This window comes from Apium graveolens, chromosome 4, assembly GCF_009905375.1.
Source record: "Apium graveolens cultivar Ventura chromosome 4, ASM990537v1, whole genome shotgun sequence".
NCBI classification, from domain to species: domain Eukaryota; kingdom Viridiplantae; phylum Streptophyta; class Magnoliopsida; order Apiales; family Apiaceae; genus Apium; species Apium graveolens.
In genome coordinates, this window is record NC_133650.1 from 122,634,705 (window position 1) to 122,651,921 (window position 17,217).

A 17,217-nucleotide genomic window follows, 5' to 3' on the forward strand; every position below is an offset into this window, starting at 1 on the left:
TCCTTAGGAGTTCAGGGATCGGTAGACAAGTAAATCAGATTGTTCTCCTCTACATAAAGATATAAAGGGGGTAGTACGACTGTGACTGATCATCGTAGTTGCACACCCTGGGTGCGGGTGAAACTCCAGAGAGTAGTTCATCATCCAGATTGGATATTTCTGCAACATCATCGAGAGCACCTAGTGGGAAAAAGCTATGGCTGGGTGACCGGTGAGTGTTGGCAGGGTCAAGCGTTCAAAATGATATTTTGAAAATAAAATATCTTGTAACTTCATCTTTTAAATGATATTTCAAGGATTGATTTTAATTGAAGGGACAAGAGCCCTCAAGAGTTTTACGAAAATGATTTATACAAGACTCACCTTGTAACTTCATCTATGTGATGAACTTTTGAAAACTGGTTATACTTTGAACAATAGTAGTTTTCAAGGAGTTATATGAAAAATATATATAAATATATTGAAGTATCACGTAACTTCATCTTTTAAACATATATCGAGATAATGTTACCTTATGCATGGCAAAGATTTTCAGAAAAATGTTAAGACAAGGTTAGATATATGAGAGCACCTTAACGTTATATTATATAGTTTATATTTTGAAACTCTGTTTATACTTTTATAACATAGTTTTTTAGTGATTACGAAAAGTTATATGTTGAAGTAACTTGTAACGTCATCTTTTAAAATGTATGGGAACTCTGTTTATATTATGCATAAAAGAGGATTTTAGAGATTTATGAAAAGAATATATATTGCAATATTTTGTGACTTTATCGTGTAAAGATTTTGATCTTGGTTCATGTTTGCATGACAAAGACTTTCATAAATACTATAAAAATGTTTATATACTGTTGATCAGTTATATGTTATTTTGGTGGGATGTGTTGCTCACCCTTACTTAATTTATCACACAACAACAGCTAGACAAGATGAACATGACCAAGCTCCCAATTCGCGAGCAGATAGGAAATGTTCTGCAGTTTCCTATAGGCATTGATGCCGTCACAGCTGAGGTAGGAACTACCAATAGGCTAGGCTTTAAAATTTTGGTGTACCAGACTTATGTATAATTATGAATCATGTTATATAATGGCAAGGAACATGTAAACTTATTCAAAAATTCTTTTGAATTGTAATAACTTATAATTTGTGGATCATATGACTTGTACTTGTTTCGAATTCATCTCTGGGACTATAACTTGATGTGTGTGTGTGTAAATTGTTGGGTCACAACATACAGTAGTTAGTTGTTAATTCAAGATTAAATGTTATTATTGAAAATGGAACTCATGACAACTCGGATCCCCGACCTCGGATTTGGGGGTGTTACATCTGTGGCTTGGCTCTCATCCCTGAGAATTGAGAATTCTATGGAGCCTACTCTTCTAGAGGCTCTGACTCATCAGAAGAGGAAGTCGCTCCAAGGAGGAGACTTGCTCGTATGGAGCCAATGCCTACTAGTTATAACAGCACGGGAGCACTCAAGGAACGGTTCCCCAAGATGTACAAGAGAGGATTAAGTCTCATGAAGCTGAGATCTGATGGCTGAAGCGTGATCTGGAGGTGCACAAAAGCCCCAACAAATAGCAAGACAAATGGATTTTCCTCCTATCATAGACCCAGAAGGTCCAACTCCAAGGCGAGGAACTGCAACCCCAAAGGATGATCCAAGTGATTTAATGCCCCTAGGAGACCCCGATAATCCAAACCTACCATTCACCGAAGAGATAATGGATGCCCACATCTCAAGGAAATTGAAGATGCCCACTACCAAAGCATACGATGGTACTGGATATCCTACAAGTGTCAGGACGTTATCCAACGCCCGGTTACTACAGCCCATGAACGACGCTATTAAGTGTCGGGCCTTTTCCTAAACTCTATACAGCATAGCCAAAAGGCGGTACAACTATCTACCTCCTAACTTAATTGGGTATTTCAAAGATTTGAGCCAAGTTTTTATTAAGCAGTTCATCAGTGGCAAAATGCACGAAAAAAGCTTGGCTTTCCTTATAAGTATTGTTCAAGGAGCAAAAGAGTCCCTTAGAGATTATCTGAATGGATTCACAAAGTAGGTCTTGACACTGCACCATATCTGGCATGTAGCAACAAGAAAAAAAAGTGTTAAATTGACCAAAAAGTGTTACCTAAAGCAAAAAATTTGGCAATGGTTACACTTTTTGAAAACTTGTGGGTGTTGAATTTGCCTCTGTTATAATAGGGGTATAAGGTAACACTTTTTGAACTTATGATAACACGGGTTAAAGTGTTACAAGAGACCACCTATGGTTACACTTTCAATATCTATGGTAACGCCATTCAGGTGTAACATTAGTTTTATTGCAACACCTTAAAATGTATGGTTACACCTGAAAATATTTTACAATAAACTCTTTTGCAACATCATATTTGCTATTGTAACACTAAATGATTATACATTTCAATATTTTGGTAACATTTTTATATCTTATTGTAATTAATAGATATTTTTATGTTGGTAAAAACAAGAAAAAGTGTTAAAATAAATACCAGAGTGTTAAAAAAGGAATAACATTCCTTTTTAACACTCTAGTATTTATTTTAACACTTTTTCTTGTTTTTACCAACATAAAAACATCTATTAGTTACACTTGAAACATTAAAAAATTAAATATATAATTAACTTACGAATTAGTATTTAAAGTTCAAATTCAACAAATACAAAGTTCCAACTCAACCAAAATAAAAAAGTTCTAAATCCATCCAAAAGACACAACTGTTTTATCACATTTCTAATTAAACCAACTAAACAAATTTCTAACATCAACTTCCTTAAACTATTTAATATCATCAAGTTCCCAAAAGTTTACTTAAATAGATATTTTCCATTGATCGCTTGTATCTACGTCATGCGGCTTGAATAAAACAAGCAGCCCATATGTCTTCCAAAAACAAGAATTGAAGCGGGACGTATGTTCACCAATTCCAAATATACTTAATCCACCAAAGTAACCTCAAACAGCCAAAGCTTCAAAATGGAAAGAGATACGGTGTTTTAGTAAGAATATGATAAGATAAAGAAGACGTAATGGCAAGAATATGGATTGATACTAAGCTACAAGAATGGGGTGTACCAGGAAAAAAACCTATACAACTAGAACCAGTATAAGAGGGAGAACAATTACAAAAATGAATCTACTGTTGTTAAGCAGTGCACCCTCTGGAGACTAGGATAATAACAAAGCAACATTACAAGGAACAAACTACTTCACTCTAAAAAGAGCCACAACAAACATTCTTGAAATACAGCAGCATGACAGGGCAAACACATTAAGATCTCTATATAATTGAACATAAATATGCATCCCATCATTGTCAACATGAGGAAGTGGGAAATAAAATTTTAGGTTCAAAGGAAACCAGGTACGTGAAACATGACATGCTATGCCATGGGATATGCTCAATTCGAAATAATCCCATTAAATTTATTCTTTCACTTAGAATTTAGTATACTTGTTCACTAAATACCAATATCTAATTTTTTTTATGTGGTAAAAACACAAAAATTCTTGGAAATTTATATGTCTTCATTTTTTAGTTACAATTCTTTCTACACGCATTCTCACTAGGTATGATTTTTGTTATCTTTGCTATAAGTTAAATGATATTACAATTATAAATATATTCAGAACAGGTCAATTCACACAAAAGAAATTATTCAAGCCAAACATGTACATCAGGAGCAGTTTTCAAAGCTGTTGTATGCGTAACAGCCGCACTACTTTCAAAGAAACCGAGTCCTTGAGATACTGGTTGATAACAAATCATCACTTTTAAGACATTTAAATAAAAATGACATTCAACAATGAGAAAAGAAGTAGCATACAGTAACGCAATTTAACCAATAATTTCTTTTTCAAAAGTGAGACACTATAAACTTGTAAAGCTTCGAGGGATTCTTTACCTTGTGAATAAAGAAAAAAATATAACATGTAAAATAACGAGAAATAGAGCAATAACAATTATTATATATTAAAGAGGTAGTATCTTTTACCGTAAATCCAATTTCCTTTTTAAATTTGAACCGGAGCACACAGGTGGGTCATAAAAGCTAAATAGTTCCGTTATAGAGGGGATGACTGAATCCTCTTCTTACTTTCTATCAAGTAAATCTTAATGTTAAATAATAAATGACGCCACCCATGACAAATTAACAAGTAAAACACACTCAAGCTAACACAAGTCTAGAGTTTAAGATTTTCATTGTCCATGTACTCGTACACAAGCATTCTGATTAGCATAAAAAATAAATAACATATAACTGACTAAACTATTTTCAACAACCAAAATATAATTATAAAAGAGAAGAAAAAAGAAGTATACTTGTATATTCCTTTTGTGCAGTTTCCGACCTTATTCTTGTGCTTGATACACCACATTGTAGTATAGTGCAGCTCTGTAAATAGTATTACAACATATAATGAGTATATGATCAAAATTACTGGTGGTCAGCCAATTTCTTCTTAACAACACATATTACATAATAATCTGGATAAATTCGATAAAGTAAATGTATTAATAAAAATGACCTCTAGCAAGGATCAATGCAATATTACAAGATTATAAGCCATACATGGCATATATAAAGCTCTTCCACAAGTCCATATCTCTCGTACCCTTTAACATCCTAGCATCTCGTCAATTGGTGTATCCTCTTCTCCTGTAGATTTCTAAGATGAGATTATATACCATATAATAGAATGTTGTTGCACATAAAATTTAACTAATAATTTGATCGAACGGAGAAACTGGATTTCAGGAATTTTATAACTAACTTTCATGAATTAAAAAGAGGGATATACAAAATATGTAGAAGTTAAACTCGTCTCCTAGAATGTAGCTCTAAATACGGGAGATCTACAATTATCACGAGAATTTCTGCTAAGTGGCTTCATATGGAACCAAAAATTTATCATTTATTACTTGGTAAAAACATGATTTCATGCTATACTTTCTCAGTTTTAACAAAAGCCATAAAAATAAAATAACAACAAGAGCAGTTCTTTATTAATCGTAAAAAGATTAAAAATATACGCACCTATCATCAATACCCCTAGAAAATTACTGAAACAAGAAGATAAAATCAAAGTACATAAACTCAAATTATATAAATTTGGGTTTCTTTAAACAAGAAGATAAACCCAAATTACATAAACCCAAAATATAAATTGAACACGAAAAGCTATACATATAAATGATACAAGTAGATAAATCAGAGAAGAGAATAAGAAGAAACTAAGAACATACCCAAATAAGAAGAAATCCCCAAATTAATCCAAGAAAACAACCCCAATTTCCATAAACTCGAACCCTAATTTCCAAGCTCCAAGCTATGACCCGACTAAGAACCCTAATTAATAAATCCTAATCTCCAAGCTCCAAGCTCTGACTCGACCGAGAACCCTAATTTTGAACCCTAGTCTCCATCGAGAGACGTTGAAGATGAGTGAGTGCTTGAGAGTGTTTAAGTGAGTGTGTATACAGTGTTTAGTAATTTTAAGAGAGTGTGAATTTTATTTTACTTTAATAAAAATGAGCATGTCAAATTTTATCACTTGGGCCACCCAAAATTTGGTAAACATTTGGTTGAAATTGGCCCGCTACTACAATTAGAGCTGGCCAAATGGGCGGGTTTGAACCGCTCATTCGGGGCCGGTTCGTACCGAAATCGTAAAAAATTCGGACCGAACCGGGCCGGTTCAAACCCGCACAGCTCGGTAATTTAGGTGAACCGAACACGAATACCAATTTTAGAACCCGGGACCGCACGAGCCCGCACGAGCCAAGCCCGCACGAGCCGCACGGCAAGCCAGCCCGCACAGCCCGAGCCAGCCCGCACAGCACGCCCGCGGGTGGCACGCACGCGCCAACGTCTTCCTCTGCTCCCTGCTCTTCTTTCTGCCATGGCTGCACTCTGATTCCCTGCAGGTTAACGTTACCTCCTCCAACTCCAAGGCTCCAACGGTCCTCTAATTTCCTTATAAATATATACATACAAACACAACTTTTATTCACAGTTCTTCGAGTTCGACCTCTCTGTTTCTCTCAATCTCAATTCTCAATTTCTCCGACTTTTTTCTCCTTATAAATATATACATACAAAAACAACTTTCTCTGTTTCTCTCAATCTCAATTCTCAATTTCTCCGACTTTTATTCACAGTTCTTCGACCATTCGCAATTTTCAATTAACAACAAAAATTCGAATATTAAAAAAAGGTAACAGATATTCGCGAACAGGAAAATGGAACAGGGAAGAGGGAGCATTTCTTCTCAAGGTTCAACCCCATCGGCTTCGATGCTCCCGCCTCGACCCGGATCCACGTTTAATACCGAAGAAGGTATGTTATTTTATAGTTTTATTCGTGTATTATATATATAATATATTGTTTATTCGTTTTGTAAATTCATTTTTTTAATTCATGAATGTAATTTTTTTAATTGGTTATTGTAATTTTATTAATAGATTATAATATTTTTATTCGTTTTTAATTTTATTCGTTTTTTAATTTCTGTAGGTGCTACGAGTTCGAGACAATCGTCGCACGTGTGGACATATTTTTCGAAAGAAGCTATGCCGGATAATCCGAATAGATTTAAAGTACATTGTTTGATTTGTGTACAAAATGGTAGACCACAGCCACCATTTAGTTATGCTCGAGGGACCGGCACGGGAACACTAAGCCGACATTTGGAGAATATTCACTCTATTACGAAGGCGAGTCACGAAAGCGGAGAAGCACGAAGAGGTCCACAACAATCACAACTCGGTGGTTTTATGACATCAACGGGAGGTGGAGGTATGCCTTTTTCCTATAGTAGAGATAGAATGATAGAAAGTTTTGCTACTTATGTTACACTAGACGAGTTACCATTTTCTCACGGTGAGAGTGATAATTTAGAATATATGATGAAAACTACGATAAATCCGGCATTTAGAAAAATTCCTAGAAACACACTAAAACGGCACACAATAACACAATATCATTGCGCTAGAGCACAATTAATTGAATTTTTTCGAGAATTTGATGGTATGGTTTCGTTAACTAGTGATTGTTGGAGTTCGAGTCAAGGTGAGCCTTATATATGTGTTACCGTTCATTGGATTGGTATTGATTACATTTACAAAAACGAATTATTGCATTTGATGTTATGGACGAATCACACACCGGTTATAATATTATGTCTAGAATTTTAGATACAATTAAAGAATTTAATTTGTTTAACAAGGTATTCACAATTTCCTTAGATAATGCTGCTAATAACAACAAATGTATTAATTATATTAGGACCGAAATTCCTTTAGTTTTAGATGGAGTATTTTTACACATTAGATGTTGTGCTCACATAGTTAACTTAACGGCTCAAGTAGGAATTCAACAAATAACTAATTTATTAGAACCTATTAGGAAGGTAATTAAGTATCTACGTTTGGCGGGTAAATATAGGTCTAGGTACAAGAAATTGTGTAAAGAAAATGGACTAAGGCCGAAAAAATGGGGTATCGATTGTCCTACAAGATGGAGTTCGACATATAAATTACTTGTTGAAGCAATTAAATATAAACCCATTATTACCATCTTATATAACGACGATCCAATTCACCAATACGAAGGAGGAATTATTACCGAGGAAGATTGGGAATTAGCATCTACTGTACGTGACATACTTTATTGTTTTGCGCATGCTACTAAAGTTTTTTCTTATGTTTATGAACCAAATGTACACCATTGTATCATTGAATGTGTTAGTATTGTTACTACTTTAAAGGAATACGAAGAAAATGATAATTTTAGTGATATTATTAAGGATATGAAAATTAAATGGATCGAATACTTTACCGAATTTCCGTATATTTATGGTATTGCATGTCTTCTTGATCCCGGTGTTAGGAAGGAAGGTTTAGAAAATATGTTAGAACATTATTATGCTATGTTAGGAGTTTCATATAATCATGTTTTATATGTAACTAATTGTTTAAATTTGTTGTTTCGTCTTATAGATATGTATGCTCCAAAAACTCAAAGTACTATACCACCAAAGAGTAGTAATACTTCTAGTAGGTTTAGTAGTACCATTTCATCTATACTAACCAAAAAACAAAAATGTAGAATTTCCCAGTCATCTACCGTACCTTCTTCTGCCACTAGTATGGTTCACGAATTTTTTTCATATAGTTATGAGTTAAATGATGATTTTGATATACTAACATGGTGGAAGAATCATGAGTTACAATTTCCGGTTTTAGCAAAAATTACAAAGGATATTTTAGTTGTCCCAGCTTCTACAATTGCGTCCGAGTCCGCTTTTAGTGCAGGCAGAAGAGTGTTAGATGAGAAGAGATCCAGTCTTGCGCCAGACGTTGTAAAAATTTTAGTTTGCAAAAAAGATTGGGATCAAGCCGATAAAAGACAACAAGGAAGAAAAGAAGACTCCGACGATGACGACGAGCCATGGATGACAATGGATACTTCATCCGAATCGGGAACCTCAACTAGCGAACAACTTTAGAACAAAATATTTAATGTAATTTTTTTTTAAGTTTTAATATCATTTGATTTGTAATTTTTTAATGTTTGATACGGTTTGTTCCGTTTTTTAGAGAGAGAGGAGTCCTCTCACGTCATTTGTAATAAAATATTTTTTTAAATTAATAAAATTTATAAGAGGTACCGTCCTCTTTTTAACCAAAAATTTAAAATAATAAAATTAATTGATTACAACTATAATATTTTGAATAAATTATGTGACATAATAGAAAATAATGTTACATTTTGTTATTTATTTTTTATTAATTGATTACTAATTTCGATTACGAATTCGTAATTCAACCCGCCCAGCCCAGCCCAGCCCAGCCCAGCCCAGTTCGTAATTCAACCCGTACAAGCCCGGTTCACACGGCTCAACCCGCACGGCCCGGTTCGTGATTCAACCCGCACGGCCCGGTTCACGAATTCGTTCGGTTCGGTTACGAGTCCTGTTATCACGGTTCAAACCCGGCCCGAGCCCGATTCGTAATTCAGCGGTCCGGTTCAGTGTTCAATTACCGAGTGTTCAACCCGTGTGCGGCCCGGCCCGGCACGCACGGACCGCACACTTGGCCAGCACTAACTACAATCCTGCCTAAATATTTAGTTATATGGTAACACTTAATATAATATCAATGCTAATACTATCTTTTATGTTACAATAGCAATTTCGTCATGTCTGTGGTAACACCTAGTATCCTCTACCGTAACACAAAAAAATGTTACCTCAGATCAAATTTTAGTGATTTAAGGCAACATTTTTGCTTGAAACATCAAAAAAATGTTGCTACAGGTCATATATGATGTAGTGTGAAGGTCTCGGATTTTGATGATAAGGTGTCTATTATTGCTTTACAGCAAGGGACTAAAGTCGATTTTTTCAAGATGTCTCTAGCTAAGCGTCCACCAGAGAATATGCTACAGCTCCAGAGCACGGCCAGAAAGTATATCCAGGTTGGGGAAAGTATGAAGAAAATAGTAATAGGCAATGAGCCCAATGGTGGCAAGAAGTGGAAGACGGATCAAGAGTATAACGCCCAGGACAAATAACCTCGAAATGGAAAAAACTTTGACTCCACTTCCAAGAAGAATCAACTACAAAGGTTTACTGAATATGCAAGGTTAAATGCTCCAAGGAGCCAAATCCTTATGAAAATTGAGATTGACACAAAGAGTTCAGATGGCCGAAACCACTAAGAGGAGACCCCGAAAAAAGAGACAAGGGCCCGTACTGTAGATTCTATAGAGATATTGGTCATGATATCGATGATTGTAGGCAACTCAAGGATGAGATTGATTATTTAATCCGAAGAGGAAAATTCAGATATTTCACCATGGGTGAAGAGGTTGGAGGCCAAAAAGATATGATGATCGAATAAACGATGACCGAAGGGGCAATGACCAAGATCGTAATCCACAGCCCTGAGGGGTAGTAATTAACATGATCTCAGAAGGCCCAACAGTAGTTGGGCCTACAAGGAACTCTCTAAAAGCTTATGCAAGAGGAGTAATTAGTATAGTCGGAGAGGCGCCTAAGCATTCTAAGACAGAGATGACGCCTGAGTTCGGTGACCCCGACCTTAAAGGTTTGAAATTTCCTTATGATGACCTCTAGTTATCACTCTGATAATTGGAAAATTGTCCTGTTATGAGGGTTTTAGTTGATAATGGAGCTTCCATGGATATTCTATTCTATGACATATTCCTAAGAATGGGGTACAATGACTCCCAACTAACTCCGTATGACGCACCCATATACGGATTTAACCAAGTGAAATTCCAAGTAGAAGGAGTAATACAACTTCTCATGAATATTGGGAAGAGTCCAGAGGGGCCACACAAATGTTAAACTTTTAGGTTGTTAAGACAGCTTCTACTTACAACGCTATCATGGGAAGAGCATGGATTCATGCATTCATGGCCGTACCCTCAACCTACCACATTGTACTGAAGTTCCCAATCAGGAACGACATTAGTGAGGTAAAAAGAGATCAGAAAATGGCCCGCAGTCGCTATATTGCAGCACTTAGGCTCGATGGAGCTGGGGGGCAGGTTCTCCCCAGAAAAGACATGGATGTCCGTGAGAATGAAGAAGTTTGGGGAAAGCTAGCGGAGGACTTAGTCCTAATCTCCCTAGACTCCTTAGACCCGGATAAGGACACATATATGGGAGCATCTTTGAACAAGCCCCTGAAGGGTCAATTGACAACTTTCTAACAAGAAAATAGTGATGTGTTTGGTTGGACGAGAGTTGATATGCCTGGGATTGACGCCAGCCTTATAACTCATAAGTTGAATATCGATCCAACTCGGAAGGCCGTATAGCAGAAGAAGAGAACTTATGCCCCTGACAGGCTGGAAGCCATTAAATAGAAGGTCAAGAAGCTCCTAGAAGCTGGATTTATAGAGGAAGTGCAATTCTCTGTGTGGTTGGCCAACCCCATGATGTCCAAAAAAGCTAATGGAAAGTGGAAGATGTGCATCGACTTCACTGATCTAAACGATGCATGTCCAAAGGTCTGTTATCCCCTACCTAGGATTGATACCCTGATCGATGCCACTGATGGGCACGAGATGCTGAGCTTCATGGATAGCTTCAGCGGTTACAATTAGATGAAATTGCATAAAGATGACACTTGCAAGGTATTTTTCATAACCGACTTTGCTGTCTTTTGTTATCTTGTTATGGCTTTTGGACTTAAGAATGTAGGAGCTACTTATCAGAGATTGGTGAATAAGATGTTCGCCCATCTAATTGGAAAGACCATGGAGGTCTATATTGATGACATGTTAGTCAAAAGTCTAGCCAAGGCCGATCAAATTAATCAACTCAAGAAGGCATTTGAAATGCCGAGGCACCACAAGATGATGTCAAACCCTGCCAAATGCGCCTTTGGTGTTGGGTCTAGAAAATTTTTGGGGAACATGGTCTTGAAAAGAGGAATCAAGGCCAAAGCTGATAAGATCAAATCCATCCTAGATATGGTGCCACCGCACTCCATCAAGGATATTCAGAAGCTGATCGAAAGAATTGCAGCTTTGGGAGGGTTTTCTCCAAGTCTGGAGATAAATGCCTACCCTTTTTCAAAACCCTTAAGAAGGTGAAGAACTTTGAGTGGACATCCAAGAGCCAAGAGGCCTTCACGCAGCTTAAGAAGTACATGACTGAGGCTCCATTATTGGACAAACCTAGTTCGGAGGACATCCGTTACTTATACCTCGCGGTCTCTGTACAAGCTGTTCGCACTAAAACACACGCGAAAATACACGCAAGCGCACGTGATCACAAGTAGTATAAGATATAAGTCAAGTTCGTTCCTACAGGGATTGATTTAGGTTAAGTTCAGATTATGCACTTATGCAACAATGTATGATTATCGACAGCTAAGATAAGTAACAAATTTGATTTGATTAACTACCTTAAGAGATTATACTAACATGCAGTAACTAAGAGATTAAAACTGATTTACTTATATGAGAATAAAACATGAGATTCTAACTTCATTAAATACTTCATTCAAAGTTTATGTCATTATCAATAGCATGCGATGGTGATGATAACTAATCCAATAACACGAAATTAGTATATGGTGTCTTTCGATTTACGTATACCCAACTACTAAGCATCCACAATCAAGATAGAAGTTGAGTAGACACCAATTATGCTTAGACCCTATATGTCTATAAGATTTGAAAACATAACGGTTTAAGACCAAGTTATCTATTGTGATTACATAGGGTGTGTAAGATGGTTAAAATTATACTACGAATCATGCATATCAATTCATACATAAACCTATGCTAGCATGGCAAGTTCTAGACCTCTATATTTATTGTCGCTTCAATAGAGATTAACAAACAATCTTAGATGTTAGCTACGCATCAAAGACGAATAACCACAACCAAACTAGGAAATCATAAATCACCACACACTAAAGATTTTAAATAATCAGCTATTGAAATCTATAAGTAAACCATGACAACGATTAGTTTATGATCGAACACATCGTCACCATGGGTTCCAATGAAATATGATAATAAATAAGTTCAGAATATTACGATAGAATATAAAGGTAATAGGGTTTAGAACAAGAACAAAACAAGCATCCAAAAGTATCGCCTAAATCGAAGAATACAAAAGTATAAAACTAGATCTTCTTCTCCTTAGCCGTCTTGTGTGCTCTAGGTCTTCTTAATGTTCTCCCTTGCTTCCTTCTTGTTAAAAATGTCTTTTTATCTTTATATATAGGCTCCTAGTTGATCTGGACTCTCAGAATATTAGAATCCTGTTGGGTCCCAATGTGTTTGTAGAAGGGGGGGTTGAATACAAACAGTACCGAATAATCGAATTAAATGCGGAATAAAAAATGTGAAACAAAATTCAAGTTAAATAAAAATATTATTAAACTTGAAAGGTGTTACAACAACTGTATCGATTACAAGGAATTAATCTCAAATTAAATATCACAAATCTAGAATAAATTCGACATGAACTTTTTCTATTTTTGTAATAAAAAGATTCAAATGCTAAACGCAATTTGAGATTAAGTTCTAGGGATTTTGATCCGCTAGATTTTTACACAAGAACAAGATAAAGATTTCTAGTTGATTGGATTTAACTTTACAATCTAGAAATTGATCTTGAATTAAACAGATGAAAAATGTAATATTTCAAGGCGGCTGCTTTTCTTGTTCTTTGTTCTTCTGTTTGAATGATAGATTATTGAAAGAAGGTCTTCTGCTTCTATTTAATCAACAAACCAATAGAATTGAATTGGCATGACAATCCTATAGCTGGCAAGACTTTCGGTAGGACAATTGAATGAACTAGCAAGACAATCTGAATGAACTAGCATGACAATCAGAATGAACTAGCAAGACAATTATCCTCCTAGAGTAACTTTCGGTATGACAATGGAAATGACTTGGCATGACAATCGGTATGACAATCCAGATTGTCATGCTAGTTCATTTCCATTTGTCTTGCTGATTTAAGACTTGAATTTAATCCAATTAAACTTCTGAAAATTCCTAAAATTAATTCAGAATTAATTAATCAATTAATTCAATTAATAAATAAATTATTCTTCGCAGATATAATTTATTTTCTTAATTAAATTAGATGAATTAATTAATTAATAGAGAATTAATTCTAGTCTTGAGCAGCAACCATTCTTCTGCAAATCTTCTGAAAATCACTGAAAATTATGAATCAATTCCATCACTTCAACGTTGACACTCGATGTACTGTCTGGTTCATGAGTGACTAACTTCCGTGACGTTTCTTCATGTCTTGACTCTGACACTTTGATTTTCTTCAGATTAAATCCTTGTAATTAATTGATACTTTGACGAGATCTCTGTCACTTGATTAAATCCACGATCTTGATTTATATCACTGAGGCATGATCAAGTTCTTGAACTTCTTCCAGTGAATTAACTCCTCAAGTCTGTAGATGAACCCTGTTTCTGAATCCTTTGACAAATATTACTTTGCGAGATCTCTCTGACGGTAGATCCACTATTTACTTATTACATTCTTATTTGAGTTGAGTTGAATCCTCGAATATACAAATAGGCTATGACATATGACTTACAATCTCCCCCTATTTGTTTGTTAGACAATAACACACAAATACCTAGAGGATAACTCAACTAACAAATAAGAAAAAGATATAAACATACATGCAAAGTAAATAGCAGAAAAGTTCTGGATGAGATTTAACATTTTCCAGATTCCAAGTAGATGTTCCTCTAGACTGAACATATCTTCAAGTAGTTCCATCTTCATTTGTACAACCACATTTCCTGTTGAGAAGCCCATATCTCTTGCTTCTCCCCCTATGAGAATCAACTGATTAAAGAAGATCACCTTCGTTTTACCACCTCTCCCGTACAATAGGATCCGCAGATAAAAACCAATGGTACTCCCCTAACTGCTTCTTCCCTTACTAGGAAATCACCTTGTGTTTACCACCTCTCCCGTACAATAGGATCCGTAGTTAGAAACAACAATGGTGTGGTGTAGTGTACATTTTTAGGATCTTTTTCTTCCTCCCTGCTATTTCTCCCCCTTAGTTGAGGAATCCTCCAACCTATTACTTAAGCTTTTATCTCCCCCTTAAAGAAGGAATGTATGCCGTCGTCTGAAGGAGTTCTCATATTTCACTTGGTTGGAAAAGAAACAACAAGTGTTTCTCTTTCTTCCTCACTGTGAGTGTGTGATTGTGTTTTAGTGTACCTCACATGTGTTTCACTCTTCTCTCCACTCATGTTTACACTCATTCTCACAAGTGTATCACTCCTCTCATAGCTCCATAATCCAGCTATACCTGCAAGGAAAATCACCTTAGCCATCCTTAAGGAGGTCACAGGTGGTGCAATGGGAGTTCACAAATCCCCATCCTTGTTAAACTCGTCAGATGAATCTGAGTCATAATCTACAAGTTGCTAGTTTCCCTTTTAGGGTTCCAGATTTGAATTCTGGGAAGGTAAACAATGATCCAAAGATTTTAGCATAAAGATCAAGGTTCCCTTCTAATGTCTGTGAAGACACTTCCTTGTGACTCATCAGGTAATATCTGAATCATTGTCAACAAGTTGCCGATCTGCACCTATGTCAGATCCACTATCCGCAGATGCATCCAGGGGATTTAAGCCTGGGGAGGTAGATACTGACCACTGACATATGGCTTTTGGATCAGTATCCTCTCCTAACACCTGTAAAGGCAATTGGTCCACTAACGAACCTTGAACAATCGAATCTGACCTTAAAATGGTCGAAACTCTTGTTTCCGTCAACTCATCCTTTGTGTGTGTAACCTCTCCTTGTGCATCAAGAATTGTTTATGTTTGAAGTGGTGACACTACATCGGATACCTTGGCCGACAGGCAAAATTCAATAGACTTACCCTGTTGAGAGAATGAATCTAGTAACTGTTTTTGTGCCTTTTCAGCCATTACATCTTTTTGAGAAGATGTATGGGGGCTAGCAGTTGTCTCGGTTTAAATACTACTCATCTATGTAGGAGACAGAGCTACTGGGTTGACTACAAAACCTTCCTTATGTGGTGCACTAGGCACTATCTCCCTCACGCTCATTCATACTACTTTTAGTGGTAAAAGAGTGTTGGTTGGTTCTGTTTTTGTGTTTGTCTTTACAGTCTGGGATAGACGTTGTGGGTTTTCAACCTCATGACTGTCAATGAAAGAAAGTCATTGGAGACTGAACCTGTATCATAGAACATATGGTAATAGAGAGAAAATGATTTACAATAGTGATTTCAAAAGATTTTACATGAAATAAGAAATCACTAATGTAGAAAGAAGTTTAATTTTATTTTTCAATATGAATGAGTTTTTGATAAAACATTGATCACTTAGGGTAAAGTCTAAGTAATTCTCATTCATGTCAAAAGCTTATAAATATCTGCAACATAATGTTAACAACATATCATTGACCGATACTTGTCAAGTACTTTAGATACTAATTGTTATATTGCATTATCAATATACCACTGCACATATAAAACAATATGATTGTGCTTAGTGATAAGATAGTTATAATTATGACGACTCTACTTATTCATATAAAACTGTAACTGCAGTTAGAGTGCCATACCATGTCCTTGACGATTGCTTGAGCAGTATACTAGTTCATACCAACCTGAAGTGAGATTGTGAAGAAGAAATTGCATAGTCCAATAGATCTGCAGCTGCAAAGTCCATGAACTGTGGTGCACTGACTTCCTCTTTTAACTCACCAATCAGGAGTACACTTGTACACATCTTACTAGAGTACAATTCCAAGTGTAATGTGCAGCAGGTGCTTGATATGTCGTAATATTCTCAAGTCTCGTCACTGGTGCTATATGTTAGATACTGCTTCCTGATAATAACCTAGCACAATATACAAAATTACAGTGATAACATTCCCAGCTTGCAAACAGCCATATCCCTCGGATAAACCTTTGCTGTTATCTCCAAAGGTAATCAGGGGGCCAGCTTTCTCAATCCACATTTGATAGCAGGGCTCTATCTCCGGTCATATGTCTTGATGATCCACTGTCAAGAATCCACACTACCGGTTACACCTGTATACTGCCCTGCACTTCAAATGGATTAGACCTTCTTCGGAACCCAAACTTGGTTGGGCCCGGCATACTTGTAGAATTGTCCTTTGTCAGGCAAAACAACATTTTTAATTTTAATGGTCTCAACATCCTCAATGACTGAACATTTGACCTTGTAAACAGCCTTAACAAATTTCTGTTTAAGCTTAGGTACAAATGTCTCCTTTCTAGCCTTAGAAGGACTAGCAGTCTTAGACCTATCATGTTTCTTGTTATTCACATGCTGACGAGGAGTAGTCTTATCATTAGACACATGCTTACCATTAAAATAAGCATACATCATATTAAAAGCACAAGACATACAATTAGCAACACCACATGCTTTATGAGAGTGATTAACAGCAGGTAATTTATGCATGGTAGACATGGCATTATTGTTATCCAACTCATGTGTGTCTGAGTTAGTCTCAGTTGCTTTCACAACTTTGACTGGAACTTTCGACTCACTTGACTTGGAAACAATCTTCTCATAAGCATGATCCTCAGCACGTATTTCTTCTTGAATAACAGAAGAGG

The 17,217-nt window shown here is 36.1% G+C and overlaps 1 protein-coding gene and 1 long non-coding RNA gene across 2 annotated transcripts; one reads left to right on the forward strand and one right to left on the reverse strand.

Annotated features, from left to right (window-relative positions):
* Positions 1 to 2,641: 2,641 nt before the first annotated feature.
* LOC141719424 (uncharacterized) lies at positions 2,642 to 5,558 on the reverse strand. The gene is made up of 4 exons (XR_012574113.1): positions 5,290 to 5,558; positions 4,616 to 4,702; positions 4,366 to 4,438; positions 2,642 to 3,010 (listed from the first exon to the last, which is right to left on the reverse strand). It is a non-coding gene; the product is annotated as an uncharacterized LOC141719424 (long non-coding RNA).
* A 433-nt stretch (positions 5,559 to 5,991) lies between these two features.
* Positions 5,992 to 8,608, forward strand: LOC141716879 (uncharacterized). Its single transcript, XM_074519041.1, has 3 exons — positions 5,992 to 6,382; positions 6,560 to 6,841; positions 8,359 to 8,608. Exons 1-3 carry the CDS (start codon positions 6,286 to 6,288, stop codon positions 8,550 to 8,552), a joined length of 573 nt encoding a protein of 190 aa, XP_074375142.1. The 5' UTR covers positions 5,992 to 6,285; the 3' UTR covers positions 8,553 to 8,608.
* The last annotated feature ends 8,609 nt before the right edge of the window (positions 8,609 to 17,217 follow it).

What these genes read in the sequence shown, in the direction of transcription:
- LOC141716879 (XM_074519041.1), top strand. Translation starts at nt 6,286, where the DNA reads ATGGAACAGGGAAGAGGGAGCATTTCTTCTCAAGGTTCAACCCCATCG. An exon ending in CACGTTTAATACCGAAGAAG is followed by an intron (nt 6,383 to 6,559) that starts GTATGTTATTTT and finishes TAATTTCTGTAG; the next exon opens with GTGCTACGAGTTCGAGACAA. An exon ending in GACATCAACGGGAGGTGGAG is followed by an intron (nt 6,842 to 8,358) that starts GTATGCCTTTTT and finishes CTTTTAGTGCAG; the next exon opens with GCAGAAGAGTGTTAGATGAG.